Consider the following 21980-nt stretch of genomic DNA (forward strand, 5'->3'; position numbering starts at 1 on the left):
GATTTTGAGTATATTTTTATATTTTATAATCATATACCTACGTGGATTCCACTAGTCAACTACGAATTTTATTAGTTGTTGTTGATATTATAGTATTCAAGATTATTAAGGAAAACAAAATCGGACATAAATTCGATATTGTGAATATTTCAAATCTCAGTACAATTCACTGTTTAACAAATATTTTTTAGACATTATTAGATTAATCATTTAGGAGAAGAATAGATCTTTGGAAGGATCTGAAAATATTTATATTTCTGTTTGCATTCTATACAGAGTTCCACAATGCTTTTGTTTTGTTTGGCCTTACCATCAATAACCTACTAAATAAAAATAAGAAAAACAATTTACAATTTAATGTTATTATTATTATTTTTTAATTTTTCCCTAATTCTCTTTTATATTGACAAAACTATTAAATGAAAATTTTAATTATGCATTAATTTCTTTTTTAATTATCGATTTAATAATATTCTAAATTAAGTTAGAAGGGCAATAAAGATAATAAGACGTGTAAATTTATTTTTTCGCCACTTTTAAATTTTTATGTTCATGATTATTGATTCTTTAAGGAATATTAAATTTTGGAAATTATTAGATTTATCTTTTGAGGAAGAAAATATATCTTTAAGAACATATTTCTAATATATTCTGTAAATTTTGTAATATTTAACATATTTCCAACAGATTAAATTCCACATTTAGTGAAAAAAACATGACATAAATGATTGCATTATTTTGCCGATAGACACGAGTAGTTCCACTAATACCAAAGATTGTGATTAAATTAAACGTTAAATAAGTGACAGTGATATTTACATTCAACAGTAAAAGCAGTTGTTACAGAGAAAAAAACGAGGTTGAAAAACACAATCTCGAAATAGTTGTTGTTGGATTCAGAAACTCAATTAAGTGTTGAAGTGCTGGTTAGCATAGGTATTAATTGACAGTTTGAAATAAATTTTCCTCATAAATTAATAAAACAGCGACATTATAAATGAACAGGCACAAACAATTCATGAAGAAACGAAACAAAAAAACAGTTACTTTTGATCAACTAACCTAGTAGTTTCTAATTTAAGATTGAGAGAGACATGCTGTTAATAAATAATCTTATGAGATATCTTAAATTAGAGATAATTCTGTTTATCTGGAATAAGATAAAATAATTTTACTGATATTTTTGAAGGATCTTCAATTTCGAAAATTTTAACTAACTTTCAAGTGGTCTTTGGCTGGGTCCCTGAGTTCATATTTGGTGAAGGAAAAAAGGAGTGTGAGGGAGGGAAAAGTTGAGGAAAATTTGAGGGAAAATGATTATGAGAAAAGTGATAATGCAGAGAATGAGATATAGGAAGCAAGAGAAGGGAATGTGATGAGGAGAAGAAGCAGAAAGAGATTGTGTTGTGAGGGGAAGAAGGAGAATGCAAGAAGAAAGGCAAAGGCTCGTGGTGGTGCCACGTGGCATGGTTGGAGTGGAAGAGTGGTTTGGGGTTTCAACAAAAGAGCAAGAGAGAGAGCACAACAACTCTCTCTCTCTCCTGCCATGTCAGAGAGTAACCCCGTCCTATGACCCCGGCGAATCCGTATTTGTGTGTCTTTCTCTCTCTACATGACAACATCAACAAACAACAACAACAGCTATCTCTTTTTCTCTCTCTATTTATTCATTTGTCTGCCCTCTTTCTCTCTCTCTTTCCTCGTATCTCTCATCTCCTTGCATCCATGCCCTAATACCTTCTCTCCCTATTCTCCACTTTCCCTTTTCCTTCTCATGCAATCCTGGCCCGTGCTGCTATTTGATCCGTAGCCCAGCCTGGTATGCTTCTCAATTTTCCATCTTTGCTCTTCATTTGTGGTTTTGGCTCGAATTTGGCTTCTGGGGTTTTGTGTTTGCCTCTTGTTGATGTTCAATTTCAGTTGGGTCTTTTGGTTTTGTGTTAGTTGAGTCCCTTGATTTTCAAGCTACTTGGCCTGTGATTGTGGTTCACGCTTGCAGATTTTCTTGGTTCAATGAGCAGGATTGTTACTTGGATTTTGTGCTGCTTTCTGACTCCACTTGTTCCTCCAAGGGACTTGAGGGTTTTTGTGTGAGTTGAATGTGCGGAATGCTTCACCGTTTGTTGGGTGTGGATTGGCGGCTTTTGTGGTGTTTCTTGTTTGTGATGTGCTGGGACATACTCTGACTTCTTGTTCATTATGTATGTGCTGCTTGTTTTACTTTTGATGGAGATTGTGTATGATTATTCAGATTCATCATGATTAATAGTTTTTACGTGATAGTAGTCTGTCTGTGCTAATTGAATGATCTGATCTTGTTTTGATTGAGGAATGAATGTAGATATCAATTGAGTTGCGAATCTACAGAAGCTGAGGAAATTTTTCGTTGTGTAGTCTTTATATTCATTTTTAGGGGCAATGGCGTGTTTTATTCTTGGATGTCTTTTTCGCTTGTAATGAATGTGGTTGTGCATTGGGGACTACCGAATGCTAACATTTGTGACAGGATTGGCGGAAGGGATTGATTCGATGTTTCTAACTTTCCTCAGTAGAAGGTAATGCTGTTATTCATGTTAATCTATCCTTGAATAAGCGTTTCGTTCAAATATTTCTGAGTCATAAATGTTAAACAAATGGCTTTTGTTTGATATTTTTCTGGGGCAGTGGGGGATAGAGTTTATTTGTTTGGTCCTGAAATGTTCATTCCTAAATGTAAAAAGGCTTGCTTGGTTTTGTGATGTTGTAAATTATCATTCTTATGCGACTTTTTGCTTTGATTTGGCATTGTTACATCATGTACCGCTACTTGGCCTTTTTAATTACTACATTCTTTGATACGCCTTGCTACCTGATGTTAACATGATTTCCAACCACACGCTCACAGATTATTGTTCAAGGCAATCGATTTTGCATTGACTGGACTCATTGCCTTAGCAATCGGCAGGTTAGAAATCGTTTTTCTATCAACAGCAATAATGTTATTCGCTTCAACTATCCCGGTTTCAGTTTTACCTAAGGCCTATCTCAAGATTTAAGTAGGCTAGATTTTCCAAATTTGTTAGATCTTGGAATAAGTCACACATCAGATGACAGGATTTGCATATAATTTCTTGTATTGTTGGTGAATCTTGGATACGATACGATTGCATTTACTATAATCAAAGCCCATCTATTTTGGCTAATGTCTCAAACATGAGTTGAAGCTTCAAATTTTTTGGACTGATTCCCATTTAGCTACCATCAAACCTTTCCTTTTGAGGCAAAAAATTCTTATTATGCTGGTTTTGTTTTCAAAGAGGATGCTTTGTTCAACCAGCTGATGGATTCTTGATCAGAGACAGTTTTTGGTGATTGCAGTTGTGGGAAAGAAGAATAGATTGAAATGCAGACTTGATATTTTGAATTCTGCTGAGTGATTACGAAATGTGGTGTCATATTCTCTCTTGAATCCTTTTTGCATGCTTCCCATGTTGAGTGATATTACGAGATCATGAAAAGTGTCTATGATAAGAGGAATAGAAAAGGAGGACTACATAAATCTTTTAAAAAGGTTGAATGCATGTTAGTTGTTTGTAGTGTTATGTCAAAGTTCTTATTAAGGGGACATCTTTGAAAGATCATCAGAGAGATAGGCATGTTATGCTACATTTTTCATGTTCTTAGTCTCATGTTTTTATCTCTCTCTCTTGGTGTAGTTTTCAGTTTTTTAGGATTTCTTATCCACTTGCTTTTATATCTCTCCTTTATTTCTTAATAAATTATTTGTTTATCTAAATAAAGTACAATGGCGGTTTATACTTTGAATATATTAGAAGAATGTTTCATTAATTGGGAACACATCTGGATTTTTTTTTTTTCTAATGGTTGAACTTTACTTATAATATTACGATAAACACTGTTGATTACCAGGACTAATTTAATTTTTAGTTATTGCTCAAAATTATTTTCTGTTTTATTTCCATGTCATTTGCTTGTGGTACTTTATGTAATTGTTTTCTGTGCACTCTGTTAATGAGCAGGTATGTTTAATGCTGTTTTATAAGCTATAATGCTTTGAATTTTCATTTTTCTCATGACATGCTGATGGTCAAAGTAGATTGCTTATGCAGGATGCATCTTTGAACAATGAAGGAAAACAAATCATCAGCGCCTAAAATGCTGAACAGGAACTGGGTTTTAAAGCGTAAGCGGAGAAAGCTTCCTTTTGGACTAGATCAGTCCTCTGGTAAAGACCAATCCAATAGTAAAGAAGAAAATTCACTAACATCTGAATCTTCTAGAAATGCTTCAGCTAAACGTTCGCTAAAGACTGAAGTACCTACCGGTCAAATTTCATCTAAAAAGAAAGGAAATGATGGGGTAAGTTAACTTTTTGAGTCCACTTTATTTATTGCATTAGGCAAAAAGAGGGGATGTTGGAAACCCAACTTATGAAGAGTAAAATGGTCTTTAGTATTGTCATTAAGCATATCATGGCTTGTCCAATGTAACTTGTGACAATGTCTTTATTGTTTTTGGATAGAATAGGAATTTTATTGATGAGAATGGGTAATTGCAACAGTCAGGAAACAATCCTTGAAAAGGAGACCAGAAGAACAAAATATAGAGCAGTAGATGTAAGAAATACCTCACATCTATGTAGACATGTTATTAAACTCGGACTGGACTGGCTGGGTTCGACTAGTTTAACTGGAAACTGGACTTGTAGGTGATCTGGTCATTATATGTTAAAACCGTGGTGGTCATTCTGTATTTTAGGAAGTTTTATATTTCATCCTTGTCATAATTTTATTCTTTATCACCGTTGTATCTCACTATTAAGACTAGGTTGATGTATTTAGAAACAATCCCATAATGACAGGGATTTGTCTCCTTAGAATTATCTGCCCATATTTCCTAAACTAACCAGCAGCAGGTTATAGGTCTAGTGACCTCATAATTGACATGGATTTTTGTTTGTCCTTTGGCAACCAATCGAACTTTACAGCGATCAATGTTCATCAGGTCCTGATTTAAGAGTGTACAACCCTTAACACCAAACAATTGATTTACCATTAGTATAGGAACCAATTCCCTAATACCATTACTTTGAAGGTCTCACATCTCATCAATCATTACTTATTGCCACTCTGGTTGAGATAAAGCTTCACTTGGATACTTAGAAACATGAATGGAGACAAACAAGTATATTGTATGGGGGAAACCCTATGATAACTAAGCTTTGTATAGCAGGAAAATGATTATTGATAAAACGAGTACCTTTTCAAATAACAATTGGCCAATCATTTTCAGATGGACCAAATTTGGTATGGGAGATGGCTTCGGGAAAATATTAGCATGACCTCCACTATATCATTATCTGTTGAATATGGATCCCATACTGAAATATCAATAGGTCATGAACGATGTTAATATACCTGAAGTGGTTTAGGAGAAGCATCTCGAGTTATGGTAGAGTCATTCGGTGTTGATGAAGGAAGGTTGATGGTAGTGGGAAGGTGACTACATATGTCATCATTATAATGAATAGTTGTATAATATGGAACAAACTCATAGAAAGAGACACCAACAGACACAATACCTATGGATATATTCAGAGAAACATCGATACCCTTTTTGAGAGTGATGATATCCTACGAAGACACTTGACTGACTAAGGAGAAAGTTTTTGAGGTTATATGTGGAAACAAAAACAGGTTGAGGAAGATTGTATAGAGGCAAATAAGGAAAAAGGATAGAGTGGGGTACCTGATCATTAAGGACAAATGATGGCATCCGATTAATGAGATGACATTTTTGTAAGGACAACATCCCCTAAAAAAATGGTGTGGAAGATGACTATGAAGAAGCATTCAAGTAGTTTAAATAAAATGTCTTTTTTTGTGTTTAGCTACTTCATTTGGTTAAGTTGTATGAGGTCATGAAATTTGATGATGGGTACCATTGGATTTCATGAATTGATGAAATTGGTTAGAAAAATATTCACGAGCATATTCACTACTAAAAGCACGTATGGGTATACCAAATTGTGTTTTGATTTCATTAGATGACATTTGAAATATAGAAAACAGCTTTGGTTGACACTTCATTAAACAAATCCAAGCACATTTCAAATAATCATCACTAAATGTAACAAAATATTTAAAACCTAAAGGGGTAATAGTATGAGAGGGACCCCAAATAGCAGGGTGAACTAAAGAAAAAGAATGCAAAACTTACTTATTAATACTAGATCTTTTTTCAAAACAGCGTTTGGGACTTTATTAAGACAAATATTTTGTATTTTCAATGTAGTTTAAATGAAAATGGTTTCTGACCTAGATTGATCCGGAGATATAGATATTTGAAGGAAATTGATTGTGACTTTCTCAAAATGTATAAGGCTAACATGATTGTAGGCTATTTATTTTAATTGAGGATATTATGGTATTATGCTAGTTTTTTATTTATGCCGTCCTTTTGAGAGCTAGATTTTATTATAATTTAAAACTTAAAAATGTAGAGTGTCATAGGGTTGTGTTGGGCTTTTATTTTATTTATCCTTTCCTTTTTGGTAGCAAATGCTTTATTATAATAAATAGTGGTTGTAACCCTTGGGCTAATTTGAGTGCTAATTTTGAGAATTTGAATATTTCCTAGTGCATCATTTGCTGTATGCGTTTTCTATTTTGTCTGGGTCTAGACAATTGTTGCTACGTTCCTTTGTTCTCATCTTTGGTGTGTCAACTTCACCATTGAGGGGCTTTCTAGATTCTGATGTCCAAAGAGGGGGTAAGTAATGATATTATTGCTTGTAATTAAAAAAAAAAAAGTGTTAGGTTTAGCTTGTCTAAAAATAAAACTTTGACGTTGATGTGTATGTGTTACTGATAGGCTGCAAATGAGCTAATAATTTAGCTCATTTATTGATTACCTATACTAACCAAGAGATTAGAGTTCAACCCAGATACACATAATTCTTCATACTCTAATTATTTGCATGGTATGAAAGCAATATTTTTCTGTGGCATACTCTTGCACTATTCCTCTTTGAAAACTATCGAACTCTCTTTCATGGTTTTCTTTTGATGGTTCTTACTTTCCCATTGTGAACTAATTCTAGCCACTGGAACCCTTATTTTTTTTTACCTCCAATATACAGCTGTTCGGAGTTTTTTCCTCAATTAATTAGTTGTTAAGCTTGTTTTTCTCTCCTTTCATGAGTGTTTGGCTACTTCTATTCCTCATGATTTGACTTCTGCACCCACACCTAATGGGTGTTTTATTCATTCTGAATGATCCAACAATCTTGTTTGCTTGGCTCAAATTACTCAACTACTGGAAGATCGCTGCCTATTTTCCTCTAATGTGTCACCACATGTGAGTTGCTGAAATCTGACCAATCATTCCCCACTAGTGCATAAGGGAGTGTGAGGCATGTTCTCCAGCTGGTTCTTCCATAGACTAGCCCAAAATCATTGTTCCAGATAATCCTCTACCCATATGTAGTTCAGCCTACTCAATTTACTTTGAGGTGCAGGAGGCAGTGCAGTCCAAGCGTGATAGTGTGATTCATCTGCTGAATGTGACAGCACCTCCATCATCTTGGTCATTGAGTACAGCTAAAAGCTCATTCAAACTGCTGCTCCTTCTGATAAAAGATGCCTTTGAGACCTGGGACGCTAAATTTAGAATTTCTCTTCAGAGTTCAGACTGCTTCTAAAACTGTTAAGAATCCTGCCACCTGTCATGCATTTCCATGCAAGCATCTTTTTGAAGTGGGTGCTGATGACTTCTCTCCGGTATCAGCAAGCCTAGCTTTAAGTCTACCCACTACACTGTTTTCTTACTGCCGAATTTACTCTCTGAAGCTGGCCATGGATGCATTTTGACATCTTTGTATGGAAACATGCCAAACTCATTTATAGCCTTGTTAGCATTGGGGTATGATTACACAGAACTTGAATTAGCCTTACATTGGATGAAGCACCTTCAGGTCAAAACTAATGCCCAAGTGTACGCCTTCAACAGTATTTTCTTTCTCCATTTGAATTTAGCATTTTCATTTTATTTTTTTATTGGCATTCATGAGACCACTGAAGCTACTTCTGACCATTGTCTAGTCTCACATCAGAAAAATAAAGATCTGGATATAACCTACAGTACCACTACCTGAAGCCTACTAGCAGACTTATTTACCTTGTCACAGGCTGATAAAAAAAAGCTAGTCACAGATACCCTGATACAATTAGCCACACTACGTTTTCCGTTGACTGGTAGCTTAGCAGATTTGGTTAAGATGTATGTGTCAATGTTATGCATTTATTTGATATTGATTAGGAATTACGTGGAAAAATATTTGAAGCAGAAGTATATTCTGCTTCCTCTTATCTGGGAAAGCTGTCCTTGTCCTTTGGAATTGAGCTTATGGGTTCTCCAAGGTTTCTTGGTCTAATTATATGCAGGGCCTACATTGACGAATTTCTCCATAGACATTTGTAGGAAAAGAAATGAAGAAGGATAAATTTAAACAAGTCCTTCACAATTTAAATAATTTGTGGAAGCTCTCCCATATTGGCTATTCCAAAATCATATTTTCACTTATGCAAAGTTAGTTTTAGCTTATAGAGAAGTTTACTTATTTTTTCTTCTCCTAAAAGCATATAGAGAAGTTTAACCAGATCGGTCCATAGTGCCATAGCGTGCTTGCTTTCCTCATGTTATTTTGCTTGTCTAATCTTTCTTGTTACCTTTTAGAGCATGTATTGTTATTTCCGTCTTTGTACTATCATTCTCACATAACCTCTTCTGGTAAAATATTTTTGGGATATATACAATGGTATTGGATTTGGATGTTATTGTCTTCTCAGTAATATCCTTTCATTGTATTGTGCTATCCTCAGTCTCCAATTTCCTTACTTCTTTTCTTAAATAATATTTTATTTATTATATGAAGAATATTTTGTTATTATTTCCATTTGGCTGCTCTAACAAAATATAATAAAACCTATGATCCAGTATTACTATGAATGCGTGATCTGTGATGTTGGTGGCAACTTATTGTGCTGTGATAGCTGTCCTCGCACATATCATTTACAATGTCTTGATCCCCCTCTTAAGGTATGTTCGAGTCTGGTTTCATGCCGTGCTTTCGTTCAACTACAAAGTTTTGATTCTTGGGATTTTTGAATCTGAAACCATTTGGGATTTTATCTCTTGAAGCGCATCCCTAATGGGAAGTGGCAATGTCCAAGTTGCTTTGAAGGAAAGGATCAACTAAAGCCCATAAACCACCTGGATCCAATTTCAAAACGAGCAAGGACAAAGACTGTCCCTGCAAAATCAAAAGGCCAAGTCAACTCACTTAACCTTGAAAAAGTATCTGGACTTTTTGGAAGCAAACTTATTTCAAAGAAAAGGTCCTCAAGCAAAGGGAAATCTATTTCAACCGTGGGAGTCAAATTTTTTGGAAAGAAATTGTTGTCTTCCTCAGTTGATGAAACTGGTAGCGACAAACCTATTGATGCGTCTCTTGGGAGTCCTATGGAAGGAACTTCGTCATGTGTGGATGCTGATGAAAAGAAATCAAGCATGTCCCCAACAGACTCCCCTGTAGACAGGAAGTCAACTTCACCAGCCAAGGTAGTTTTATCGCCGTCTAAAATTACTGATTTAGAAGCAAATGATGAACAACTGGAGGGTAAGACTTCTTCACCTTGCAATAAGATTCCTTTAAGGAAACCACTCGTTCTTGCTATTGCTGCTAGTGGAGAGGACGTGAGAAAAAGGAAGAACAAAGTTAACGATAATACTAGTCAAAAAAAGCAGAAGACTGAAAAGGGCAAAAAAATTGTCAATCCTTCTTCTACAAAGTCCAAGTCTGGGAATAATAAAGTACACAAGAAGCAGAAGTCTATAACCCATAGCATTTCTGCATCTATACCAAAAGAGGATGTTGGAAACAAGAATTCTCAAGCCCAGCAGAAAGATGAGGTACCTGTTCCTCCTCTATTAAACACTTTTATTTACTTGTTAGTTTAAATATGGATATCATTTTAATAATAATAACAGTGACTAAATCCTGTCATAATAATATTGACATTTTTATTTATGGAGTAAAAGTGTTTGTATATTTATTACCAACTTAACATATTTGATCTGATATATATTATATTTCAAATTTCCACTTTATCCCAAAATATGTTGAGTTTGAGCATTTTGTTTTTTTCTGCTGACATCAATTCTTGACCATGGTATACTAATATTAAATAGTGCTGTTAAAGCATGACTACTTTAAATTATCACATTGGTTTAGTGGCACTATATAGTTTACGAATCTTCTGGAAATTAATTACAGATACTTGTTCCGTTTAGACACTTGTTCTGTGAGCAAAATTTAGGTGTATTACACACTGCAGAAAAATAAGAAAAATGAGGCACACGTGTTTCTCAAAGTATGCAAGGTTTTGCTACAATGGGTTGGAATTAGTTGGCTGTAGCTGTGTGTTTTATAGGTACCAGAGCAGCATGACATGGTATAGTATGTTAGTCTGTTATTTGAATGTATTAATTCTACATTCTCATCCTTGATTTATATTAAATATACTGTCTAAAATATGCTTAGTAATAGTATTATAATTGTTGAGATTCTATTACATTTTTATTACACCGTAGGCATGATTTGTTTTCTCCTGGATGCAGAAGTTTTCTCGAGTAATGAAAGACACATCAAATGACCTGGATAAAGCACAAAATCTTGTAGACGAAACTTTGATGCACGAAGATAGTGCAGTTGTTGAGTCTCTGCAGGTAGCCTTCTGAAAAGATCTTGTCTCTGATGATTTGCATTTTTTGTGTTTAAGAAAATACCTCACCCAGCACCTTTTGTGTGATTATCATAACTCACTCTACTTGCCTATCCATCTCACAGGTTGATCGGGTTCTAGGGTGTCGAATTCATGGTGAGAATACAAATTCATTACATAATTTGTCTTTGAACGTTGAGGGTGGCTCGCCTTCTGGTGATCTGGTCATATCAGAAAATCAGTCCAGGCTTTTAGAGGATAATTCTACTTGTGCTAATGATTTGGATGCGGAGTCAACTGAAAATCATGTTGATGATCATCAAAATGTTGCCAAGAGTTCTGATGAAGAAGGAATGTTGATAAACACTAATAGAGTGGAAACAATTCATGTATATCGAAGATCAGTAACAAAAGAAAGTAAAAAAGGAAATCCTATTGATTCATCGAGTAAAGCCACTGATGATTTAGGTTCCTGTGCCAGGGACGGTATAGATCAAGATGATTCTGCTGTATCTGCTGAACAATTGCAAAAACCAAATGACAAGCTTGAGACAGAGGAGAGCATTAATGTTGCTTTAGAAAGCAAGGATAACAGCGAGCTTCCAAAGAATTGTGAAAGACATGTCTCTCTTGAAACAGATCAAAAGGAAATGAATGTGGAGAAGGGGATGAGTGGCAATATTGATGATAAAGCTCAGGATGCTAATGCAATTGATTGTGCTTGTCCAAATAGAGAGGAGGTTTTCTATGAATTTTTTGTTAAATGGGTAGGAAAGTCTCATATTCATAATAGTTGGATTTCTGAATCCCAGTTAAAAGTTCTTGCAAAGAGAAAACTAGAAAATTATAAGGCAAAGTATGGGATGGCAATAATTAATATTTGTGAGGAGCGCTGGAAGCAGCCTCAGCGGGTGCTAGCCCTTCAAACTTCCAAACATGGAACATCTGAAGCATTTGTAAAGTGGAGTGGACTGCCTTATGATGAATGCACTTGGGAAAGTTTAGATGAACCAGTGCTTCAAAATTCTTCTCATTTGATTACACTTTTTAATAAGCTCGAAACTCTCACGTTGGAAAAGGATTCATCAAAGGAAAATTCAACTAGGAGAAACAATGACCATCAAAATGATATTTTCAATCTTACAGAGCAACCCAAGGATTTGAAAGGTGGTTCTTTGTTTCCTCATCAGCTTGAGGCACTGAACTGGTTGCGCAAATGCTGGTATAAGTCCAAAAATGTGATACTTGCCGATGAGATGGGACTTGGGAAAACAGTATCTGCTATTGCTTTTCTTTCATCTTTGTATTTTGAATTCAAAGTTTCACTTCCTTGCTTGGTTTTGGTACCACTGTCTACAATGCCTAATTGGCTTGCTGAATTTGCACTATGGGCTCCAGATGTGAATGTTGTTGAATATCATGGCTGTGCTAAGGCTAGAGCCATGATTCGCCAGTATGAATGGCATGCTAATGATCCAAGTGGATTGAGTAAGAAAACTGAAGCCTATAAATTTAATGTGCTTTTAACTACGTATGAAATGGTTCTTGCTGATTATTCCCATTTACGTGGAGTTCCTTGGGAAGTTCTTGTTGTTGATGAGGGTCATCGACTGAAGAATTCTGGAAGTAAGCTTTTCAGTTTGCTAAATACATTCTCTTTCCAACACCGTGTACTGTTGACAGGTACCCCTCTCCAGAACAACCTTGGCGAGATGTACAACTTGCTTAACTTCTTGCAGCCAGCTTCATTTCCTTCTCTATCTTCTTTTGAGGAGAAATTTAATGATCTTACGACTGCAGAGAAAGTTGATGAATTGAAAAAACTTGTTGCTCCTCACATGCTTCGTAGACTTAAAAAGGATGCCATGCAAAATATCCCTCCCAAGACTGAAAGAATGGTTCCTGTTGAGTTGTCATCCATCCAAGCTGAATATTATCGTGCAATGCTTACAAAGAATTATCAGATATTGCGGAATATTGGGAAAGGGGTTGCCCAACAATCAATGCTGAACATTGTGATGCAATTGAGGAAGGTCTGTAATCATCCATACCTCATACCAGGAACTGAGCCTGAATCTGGTTCTGTCGAGTTCCTTCATGAAATGAGAATAAAGGCTTCAGCTAAGTTGACTCTTCTACATTCTATGCTAAAGATTTTACACAGGGAAGGTCACAGAGTTCTTATTTTCTCTCAAATGACCAAGCTTCTTGACATCCTCGAGGATTATTTAACTATAGAATTTGGGCCTAAAACATATGAGAGAGTAGATGGATCTGTTTCTGTAGCTGATCGCCAGACAGCAATTGCACGCTTTAACCAAGACAAAAGTCGATTTGTTTTCTTGTTATCCACTCGCTCTTGTGGACTTGGAATAAATTTGGCAACCGCTGACACTGTCATCATCTATGATTCTGATTTCAACCCCCATGCAGATATCCAAGCAATGAATCGAGCACATAGAATTGGACAATCTAATAGGCTTTTGGTCTACCGGCTTGTGGTTCGTGCTAGTGTTGAAGAGCGCATCTTGCAGCTTGCTAAGAAGAAATTGATGCTTGACCAGCTTTTTGTAAATAAGTCTGGATCACAAAAAGAAGTAGAAGATATTCTAAAGTGGGGAACTGAGGAGCTCTTCAACGATTCTCCAGGACTGAACGGGAAGGACATGAGTGAAAATAACAATAGTAGCAAAGATGAGCCTGTAGCAGATGTAGAACATAAGCATCGGAAGAGGACTGGTGGTCTGGGAGATGTATACAAGGATAAGTGTACTGATAGCAATAGCAAGATTTTGTGGGATGAAAATGCTATTTTAAAATTGCTTGACCGTTCAAACCTCCAAGATGGTTCAACTGATAATGCTGAAGGGGATTCTGAGAATGATATGCTGGGTTCAGTGAAGGTGAGATAATTGATTAACTCTAGTTGATAAAATATTTTTCTTTGGACTTTCAGTTGAAGCTAGAATATTACCAATGGGGCAATAAACTTAGTCATGTGGCAGGCCTTTTGAGCTTTCTTGAATCCTGTTTTGCTTGTTTGTTGTTTTAGACATGGACATACTCCCTTGTCCTGTGTTTTTGTTTCTCTTGGGGAGTTTTATTCTTTTCCCTTTCTTAGGTTAGGTACCTTTGCTTTATAAAAGCTTCTTTGTAGTTTGTGTGCTTATATGGTCATTGAAGTTTTCCTGTTGTCACTAATGGTTATACTTGACCCTATATATGGTTTTTTAGTTGTCTATAGGATTAACATGTAAACAATCAATACTAAGAATTTGCTGATGCTTCTGTCCCGTGTACTTAATTCTATGGAAATTCATTCCATTTATTTTTAATGATACATGTTTCTTTCTCTAAGGGCAAGCCTTGGTGAAATGGTAAGGTTGCTGCCTTCTGACCTGGTTATCATGTGTTTAAATCCTATAAATAATCTATCTACTTGTGCGAGTCAGGCTGTGCATGTCTACACTCCCCAAACTGCACTTGTTGGGAGCCTCATGCACTGTGTTGCCATTTTCTGCAAGTTTATTTCTCTCATAAACTTGATTCTATCACGTTAATTGCATGATTAAGTCCTCCATTTTGATTTTTCTTAAATTGTGTCATTGTGCTCTTATGGTTAGATATAATTGAGTGTTTAAACTCTGCCCCTATTGTGACTTCAAAATTTCTTATTTAGGCCCTTGAGTGGAATGATGAACCAACTGAAGAGCATGTAGTGGGTGAATCTCCTCCTGATGGGACTGATGACACGTGTCCACAAAATTCTGAGAAGAGAGAGGATAACACAGTGAATGTCAATGAAGAAAATGAATGGGACAAACTACTGCGTGTGAGGTAAGTAGCGTTATTGTCTCTGTTAAAATTATGATTGTTATTGTAATGTACGACTTCTATAATGCTGCTTTTTGGGTATATGTAACTAGACCAAGAGTTGAGTGCTATAGGATATAACGTTTTCTTGTATTGTATTCGTTTTTGTATATATATAATACACATCAGCTAAGATACTCACTGATTTTTATCATATCCTAATTCAAGTTGGTATCAAGGGCCCTATCTATCTTCTCTTATCATCAGACAACCATTGTCCACTGTTTCCGGCTGTCATCCACCACTGTTTTGTCCAGCAAAAGTCAAGGTTAAGTGTGCCTTGAGTGGCAGGACCCAACCCCCAGTGGTCACTACACCAAAAGCTTCATGACAGACTGGCATATGCTGATCTCTGTCAGCCCGTCAGTAGGCTTGTGTGTCCTGTGAGCTGCCTTTGCAATGTCAGGATCACACTGGACCACTGCTTGGATAGTTAGTCAGATCTCACTCCTCACGACTTTGGGTTTTTCCCTGTCTCAAATCTGTTTGTGGCTCTGTCTCTATAATAGCTTCTACTATTTCTTCTCGTTCCTTTGGGCCAATCCTAATGGCCATGGCCAAACTCAACATGAAGAACTACTTATCTTGGTCCACCTCCATTGAGTTGTGTTTCCTTGCTCAAGGATACCATGACCATTTGGAAAAGGAAGTCAGTGGTTTCCTCACTGAAGATAAATCTTAGTGGTAAAAACTGGAGTTCCAACTATTTGTTGTTTTTTGGTAGTCAGTTGAACAAGATGTCTTAGAAATACTCAATTCCTTTAAGAGATGCTCTTCTTTTTGGAATAAGATACAAAATATTTTTGCTAATGACATTCAATATCTCTTTGGTATGACTCAAAAGAGTTGTCCCTCTTATGCAGACCAATCATGATATGATCTCACATATAGCAAAGGCTTGGGCTACATTAGAAGAACTAAAGAGATTTCTCATGGCTAATTCATATGAGGATGTTAGAATATAATCAGCGGTTACATATTTCTAGATATGATATACATAATCCTATAGAGGATATGAACAAAATACTTGATAAGTTATACATAATCCTAATTTTGAGAAGTCTACACTTAGATTTTGACCGCATTATATAACTTTAGATGGTGATTAGATTCCTTCATTAGACAACTTAGTAACTAGACTTCTTCGGGTTACATTGTTAAAAGATATAAATTCAAGTGTAGTTATTGAAACATCTATAATGGTAGCACCACGTGGAAAAGGAGGAGGTAATAGTAACTGAAGAGGACATGGTGGCTGGAGTCGATGTCCTGAATGCATATATTGCAAAAGAATAGGTGATACCTAAGAAAGTTGCTACTCCTTGCATGGTTTCTTGGACAAGTTAACCCATTTGCCTAAATCTGAAAACGGAGAGTCCAAGGTTTTTGATGAGGAGTAACAAGAGTATGAGTATTTCTCTATCAATCATTCATATATTTGAGTACCAAGTACAAGGAAAACATGATAGGTCATCATTTTCAAAGCAAATTGAGAAAGATGTAACCTAGTTTTCTCTACCATTCATTCAAATATTTGGGGACCTAGCCATGTCATATCTTATGGTTTATATATTTTTTAACCTTTATTGATGATTTATTCTATTGTTCTTGAGTTTATTTAATGAAAGGCATACCTGAACTTTTGTCCTTATTCATGTCCTTATTAATGAGATTAAGAACCAATTTGAAAAAATAATTGAAATATTTTGGAGTGATAATGCTAAAAAAATGTCCTTTTATTGACCTTTTTTTCTTTCTTATCCTTACAAGGTATTTTGTGTCAGTTCACTTGTCCACGCATACCTCAACAAAATGACATTGCATAGAGGAAGAATATACATCTCATTGTTACTGTACACTCTCACTGCTAATTTTTAATAAACAGAATGCCCTCTTTCTCTTTCGAAAATCAAATTCCTCACTTCATTATTTTTCCAAATTTTCCTTTATTTCATGTCTCTCCTAGAGTGTTTGGTTCTATTTATTTGTGATAATGTCTCTCAAAGGCTATTAAATGTGTTTTTATGGAATATTTTCGGCTTAAAAAAGGATCTCAATGCTATTCTCCAACTACCAAAAGATCCTATATGTCAATTGATTTTACCGTTTTTAAAGACACCTTTTTTCTCATCCTCAGTGGAACTCCTGCTTCTATTCAAGATGTCCTTCCCGTTCCAAAATTTGGAGGAATTTCTGAATTTAAATGAAATTAGTCTAATTGACGGCCTTTTGTAACTTAGAATAATATTTTAAAATCTCTGAAAACACAGGTCCTTGGCTACACTCAGGTCTTGGTTATATGAAGTGGCACATTTCTCACGCATACATAAATTGCAGATCATTGTAAACTAAAAAAGGCTTTAGGCACCCATGTAAATCCTAACTACAATTCTAACATAGTAGCAGAATTATTATTTATAAGAATCTAAAGCAGCAAACAATGAACTCTTGAGCACATGATATTAAAGGAGCTATGCTTATTAGAAGCCACTTTTTTAATTTTTATCTCTACAAGTGATGATAGTACATTTATTTAAATTCATGGTCATGCATTTGACGACATAGTTAGCTATCAAGTGATGTGACCAACATGTTTTAGCTTAAACTTTTTGTCTTAACTTGGTTTGTAGGTGGGAGAAATATCAAAATGAAGAGGAAGCAGCTCTTGGTCGAGGGAAGCGGCAGAGGAAAGCTGTTTCTTATAGGGAAGTATATGCTCCACATCCAAGTGAAACAATGAGTGAGGTGATTTGCTTTGATTCTACTACTCACCAGTATAACGTACAACTTTACGAGATAAACATTTTTTAATTATGTATTTGGTTCTGAATATTAGTGATGGGAGATGAAGTTTTGTTTCTCATACTTCTTAAAATATCATCCCATGTGTTTTATCAGATATATAAAGCTAATAAAACTTAAATGTTGGCTTAGTTGGGTTTTGGACTTTTGGCAATTTTTCCTGAAATTCAATAATGAAATATTAAAATAAGATGAAAAAAAGTAGGAAGTCAAAGTTTGTTTTTTTAAATAATTAAATGCAAATAAAAAGATGTTTTAACTAATGAAATTTTCTTCTGTCAATCAGTTTTATATCTTTAGCTCATGTATGTTTAGTTTAACTCTTTTAGAAACTCTGTTGGTCTATTTTTTAAACTTTTCTAATGGTGTGCTTGTTCAACCAGAGTGGCGGTGAAGAGGAAAAAGAGCCAGAACCAGAGCCTGAGCGTGAATATACACCAGCAGGACGGGCCCATAAGACCAAATAGTATGACTTGTTTCTTGAACTTTCTGAATTACTTCACAGTTATTGAATACTGTTAAAGGAAATGTATACATGTTCATCTTCCAATCTATTATCATCATTCCTCTAGCCCCTCTTTTTATAAAATTTTGAAATGGGTGTCTGTCATTGGTACTGTTAGTTTGTCTGTATGACCTCTTTTTGGTGTAATACATAGGATGCTTTCAAGGGTGTGTTTCTTTTGACAGTGTGCGGGTGATTACAATGCATTATTCTATTTAGAAGTTTGTTTTCCTGTGTGCGCTAATAAATTGTCGAGGAGTTCCTCCTTGTTTGTTTTCCTTCTTTTTTTCTCTATAAAGTAGATGTTGAATGCATATAGTTTTTTTTCCCTCTTTTTCTTTTCATGGAGTTGTTTAATTCATATGTAAATATAAGCCTCCAATACCTTAATTTTATCTTCTGGAAAAGATATACCTAGAGCTTTAAGCAAGTCCTACATGCAGCCTGATTAATTGTTTATGGTAGTTTGAACACCCATGCTTTAATTTCCTCTAAACAATTTATAGTCTATTGGTGTTCCCTCTTCAGAACTATCTCTACTGATGTGATTATTTAATTGTGGTTCAAGTATTTTAATCCGTTATTTTCAAACTAGCGGACCAAGATATCATTTCCTCCAGCAGTGATAGATTCTGTATACCAATAGTAAGCTTTTATGATTAAATGGGCTTCCGATGCTGAATATTCACTTACTATTGTTTTACAGTGTTAAACTCCGAGCTCGGCAAAAGGATCTACTTGCGCGAAGAAAGGCGATTAAAGAAGCAAATCCTGAGGGTCTTCTAAGTAATGAGTTAATCTCACATTCTCCAGCCATTGCCAAAGGTGGGGATCTAGCGGCTGGACCAACACACTCAGTTCAAGAGTTGCCTTCTATAAACTTAGAGGACAGCAAATACACACAACTTTCAGAAGCTCAGAATAGCAACACGGACTTATCAAGGATTGACAAGCTTTCCAAACATAAAATGAGCAGTCACTTTGATGCTTCTGTCAGTAACCTAAGCCGTTCTCTCCCTGATATTTTTCTTCCAAGTCATCCTAAGGGGGGACTGACCATGACAAACAATATGTCCACCAACAATTTATTGCCCGTACTGGGGCTTTGTGCTCCCAATGCAAAACAAATAGAGTCATCAGAAGCCAATACTTCAAAGTTAAATTGGAGACAAAATAGACATGGATCCAGACAAGAGTTTCCATTCAGTCTTGCATCAATGGATGCTGAGGTGAGAAGTAAGGAAATGGCAGCAAATACCAAGCTGGCAGATGCATCTTCCGAAAATTTACACCCAAGTTTCAAAAACAGCATCCCTGATAACAGTCTCCCATTTGTTCCAGTATGCTCTCTTTATACTTGTGTGGATTTCATTGTCAATTGTAGTTGGCATTACGGATGTGTCTTTATGATTTGTACCCTTTCGTTCTTTTTGTTTTTATTTTGCAGTTTCCACCCTCTGTGCAAGGAAAGGAATCTGATGCATTTGAGAATTCAGGTGCTAGATTCTCTCATTTTCAGGAGAAGATGGCGTTGCCAAACCTGCCATTTGATGAAAGGTTGCTGGCCAGGTTTCCACTTACAACCAAGAACATACCAAATTCACATCTGGACCTTTTGCCTAATTTGTCTATAGGAGGAAGACTTGAATCTTTGAATGGATCTATGCAAGACCTTCCGTCAATGCCAGCATTGCCTAATTTCAAAATACCCCCTGAAGATTTATTCAGATATAATCAGCAAGACAGGGATGTACCCCCTACTTTGGGTTTGGGACAAAGGTCAACCACGTTCTCATCTTTCCCAGAGAACCATAGGAAGGTGCTTGAAAACATAATGATGAGAACCGGATCTGCATCAAGTAATTTATTGAAAAAGAAGTCAAAATCCGATGGCTGGTCTGAAGATGAGCTTGATTCCCTATGGATTGGTGTTCGTAGGCACGGAAGAGGTAATTGGGATGCTATGCTCCGAGATCCCAAGTTAAAGTTTTCAAAGTATAAAACATCGGAGGATTTATCCGTGAGGTGGGAAGAGGAACAGGTAAAAGTCTTTCAGGGACCACCTTTTCCTACGCAAAGATCCTCGAAGATGACAAAATCTACCAAATCAGCACATTTTCCAATCTCTGATGGCATGATGGAAAGGGCCTTGCATGGGAGCAAATTTCTCTTGCCACCAAAATTTCATAATCATCTGACTGACATGAAACTAGGGATAGGTGATTCTGCATCTAGTCTGTCACATTTTAGTGCATTGGACCGACCTAGTATGCAAAATGATCACTTTGCATCTCTTCCATCTTGGAGTTATGATAAAAACAGATCTAAATTTCCTGAAGGTGCTTCGGCTGAAACATCCGATAGACCAGGTACTTCTTCGAGTGTACTGACTGAAAGACCGTTTCTATTCAATTCTTTTGGAACCAGTACCTTGGGCTCTTTAGGTTTGAATTGCTCAGGCAGCATTGATGCACAGCAGAAGGAGGATGACCAAGGAAACACCAAGCGTGGAAAGTTGCCCATACTTCTAGATGGATCACCAAATGATATGCGCGATAATCATGTTAATATAGGTAATGGCGAATCTACTAGCTCTGGATTGTTATCTAACCCCATAAGATCTGATCTTTTGCACTCAAAAGTAGAGGAAGTGGGTGGAAGCAGTTCTTCAAAAGACAAGCTTCCCCACTGGTTACGAGAAGCTGTTAGCTCCCCCGCAAAACTTCCCAATCCTGAACTGCCACCCACAGTATCAGCCATTGCTCATTCAGTTCGTCTGTTATATGGGGAAGATAAGCCTACAATTCCTCCATTTGTGATTCCTGGACCACCTCCTTCCGTACCAAAGGACCCCAGGTGTAGTGTCAAAAAGAAAAAGAAGAGAAGATCACACAAGTTCAATCGGGGTCTTCCAGATTTTGCTGGAAACAGCAGGGACTTGCATAGCAGCCACCATGTTGATAATGGTGCCTCAAGCTCAATTCCTTCGGGCCCGCCATTGCCTCTACTTTCTCAGACAGGACCTCTAGGACCTCAGCAGATTGAATCTGACCTTAACTTGCCTCCTCTAAATTTGAAAGTGGCAAACTCGTCACACTCTTCGAAAAAAGCAATTTCAGGGATGTCTCCATCTCCTGAAGTGCTTCAATTGGTTGCATCCTGTGTTGCTCCCGGCCCCCATCTTCCACCGATCACCACCGGTGCTTCAAACTTTCTTGACAGCAAGCATCCATTGCCAAGGCCTGTTGGAAGGGCCAAATTCAAAGACTCAGAAGGTGCCTTCAGAAACAAGAATCCCAGGCAGGTTTCACCAAAAATTTGGTGTCCACCTCAAGAACAAGAAGTACATGACCTTGACAGTGGAGATTCCAGCAAGACTCAGTCGGATCCCTCTCGGGTTGAACGGCCCGATGAAGTGGAGGTGTCATCTGAGGGAACTGTCTCAGACCATGCTGTGAGAGATCAGGAAACATAACTGTAGTATTTTGGATAAAAAATGAAACCAATTCTTTCTTGCTGCTGAAGCCTTTTCACCAATGCGCTAGAATTTTTGTAGGTATGACAGTGAGTGAACTAGCAAATATAGGATTGTTGAGAACATGTAAAGTTTTTTCTCCAAGTGAAATGAAATATAGTGTTGCTTGCTGGATATTGTGTCTTCCCTCTTTGTCTAGCATGGCATTTTTTCTCTTAATTCGAACCAGATATAAATATAGTAATTCACTATTACAATGCTAGTACTTCATTGCTTCCTAAGAATGGACTAAGTCGCATGATGGAAGCAGCAACATTAGTATGGTTCTGCAGTGACATGGTAAATATTACTGGGTTCATCAACATGAATCCTTCTTTGACCAAGAATTCAGTTCCATTAATGTTCGATCAGAATTTAAAAACAGTTACTTTCTATATTTAGTGATATAGATTTTTTGTTTGAAAACTAATGATCTAGAAATATTTTTAACTTGTTATTTGTGACTGTCTGATTGATTTGACTTGATCATGAAGAAACTTTC

The 21980-nt window shown here is 36.3% G+C and overlaps 1 protein-coding gene across 4 annotated transcripts; it reads left to right on the plus strand.

Moving 5' to 3' along the window:
* Positions 1 to 1397: 1397 nt before the first annotated feature.
* Positions 1398 to 21613, plus strand: LOC114177863 (protein CHROMATIN REMODELING 4). Of its 4 annotated transcripts, XM_028063447.1 has the most exons (13): positions 1398 to 1819; positions 2507 to 2555; positions 2885 to 2944; positions 4110 to 4359; positions 8998 to 9099; positions 9202 to 9972; positions 10681 to 10788; positions 10910 to 13687; positions 14464 to 14621; positions 17288 to 17402; positions 17843 to 17925; positions 18671 to 19304; positions 19412 to 21613. In XM_028063447.1, the coding sequence occupies exons 4-13, from the start codon at positions 4126 to 4128 to the stop codon at positions 21437 to 21439; spliced, it is 7011 nt and encodes a 2336-aa protein (XP_027919248.1). In that variant the 5' UTR covers positions 1398 to 1819; positions 2507 to 2555; positions 2885 to 2944; positions 4110 to 4125; the 3' UTR covers positions 21440 to 21613. The 4 variants fall into 4 exon arrangements, with proteins under 4 accessions (XP_027919248.1, XP_027919249.1, XP_027919250.1 ...); XM_028063448.1 differs by lacking the exon at positions 2885 to 2944; XM_028063449.1 differs by lacking the exon at positions 2507 to 2555.
* The last annotated feature ends 367 nt before the right edge of the window (positions 21614 to 21980 follow it).

This window comes from Vigna unguiculata, chromosome 3 (assembly GCF_004118075.2).
Source record: "Vigna unguiculata cultivar IT97K-499-35 chromosome 3, ASM411807v1, whole genome shotgun sequence".
Classification (NCBI taxonomy): Eukaryota; Viridiplantae; Streptophyta; class Magnoliopsida; order Fabales; family Fabaceae; genus Vigna; species Vigna unguiculata.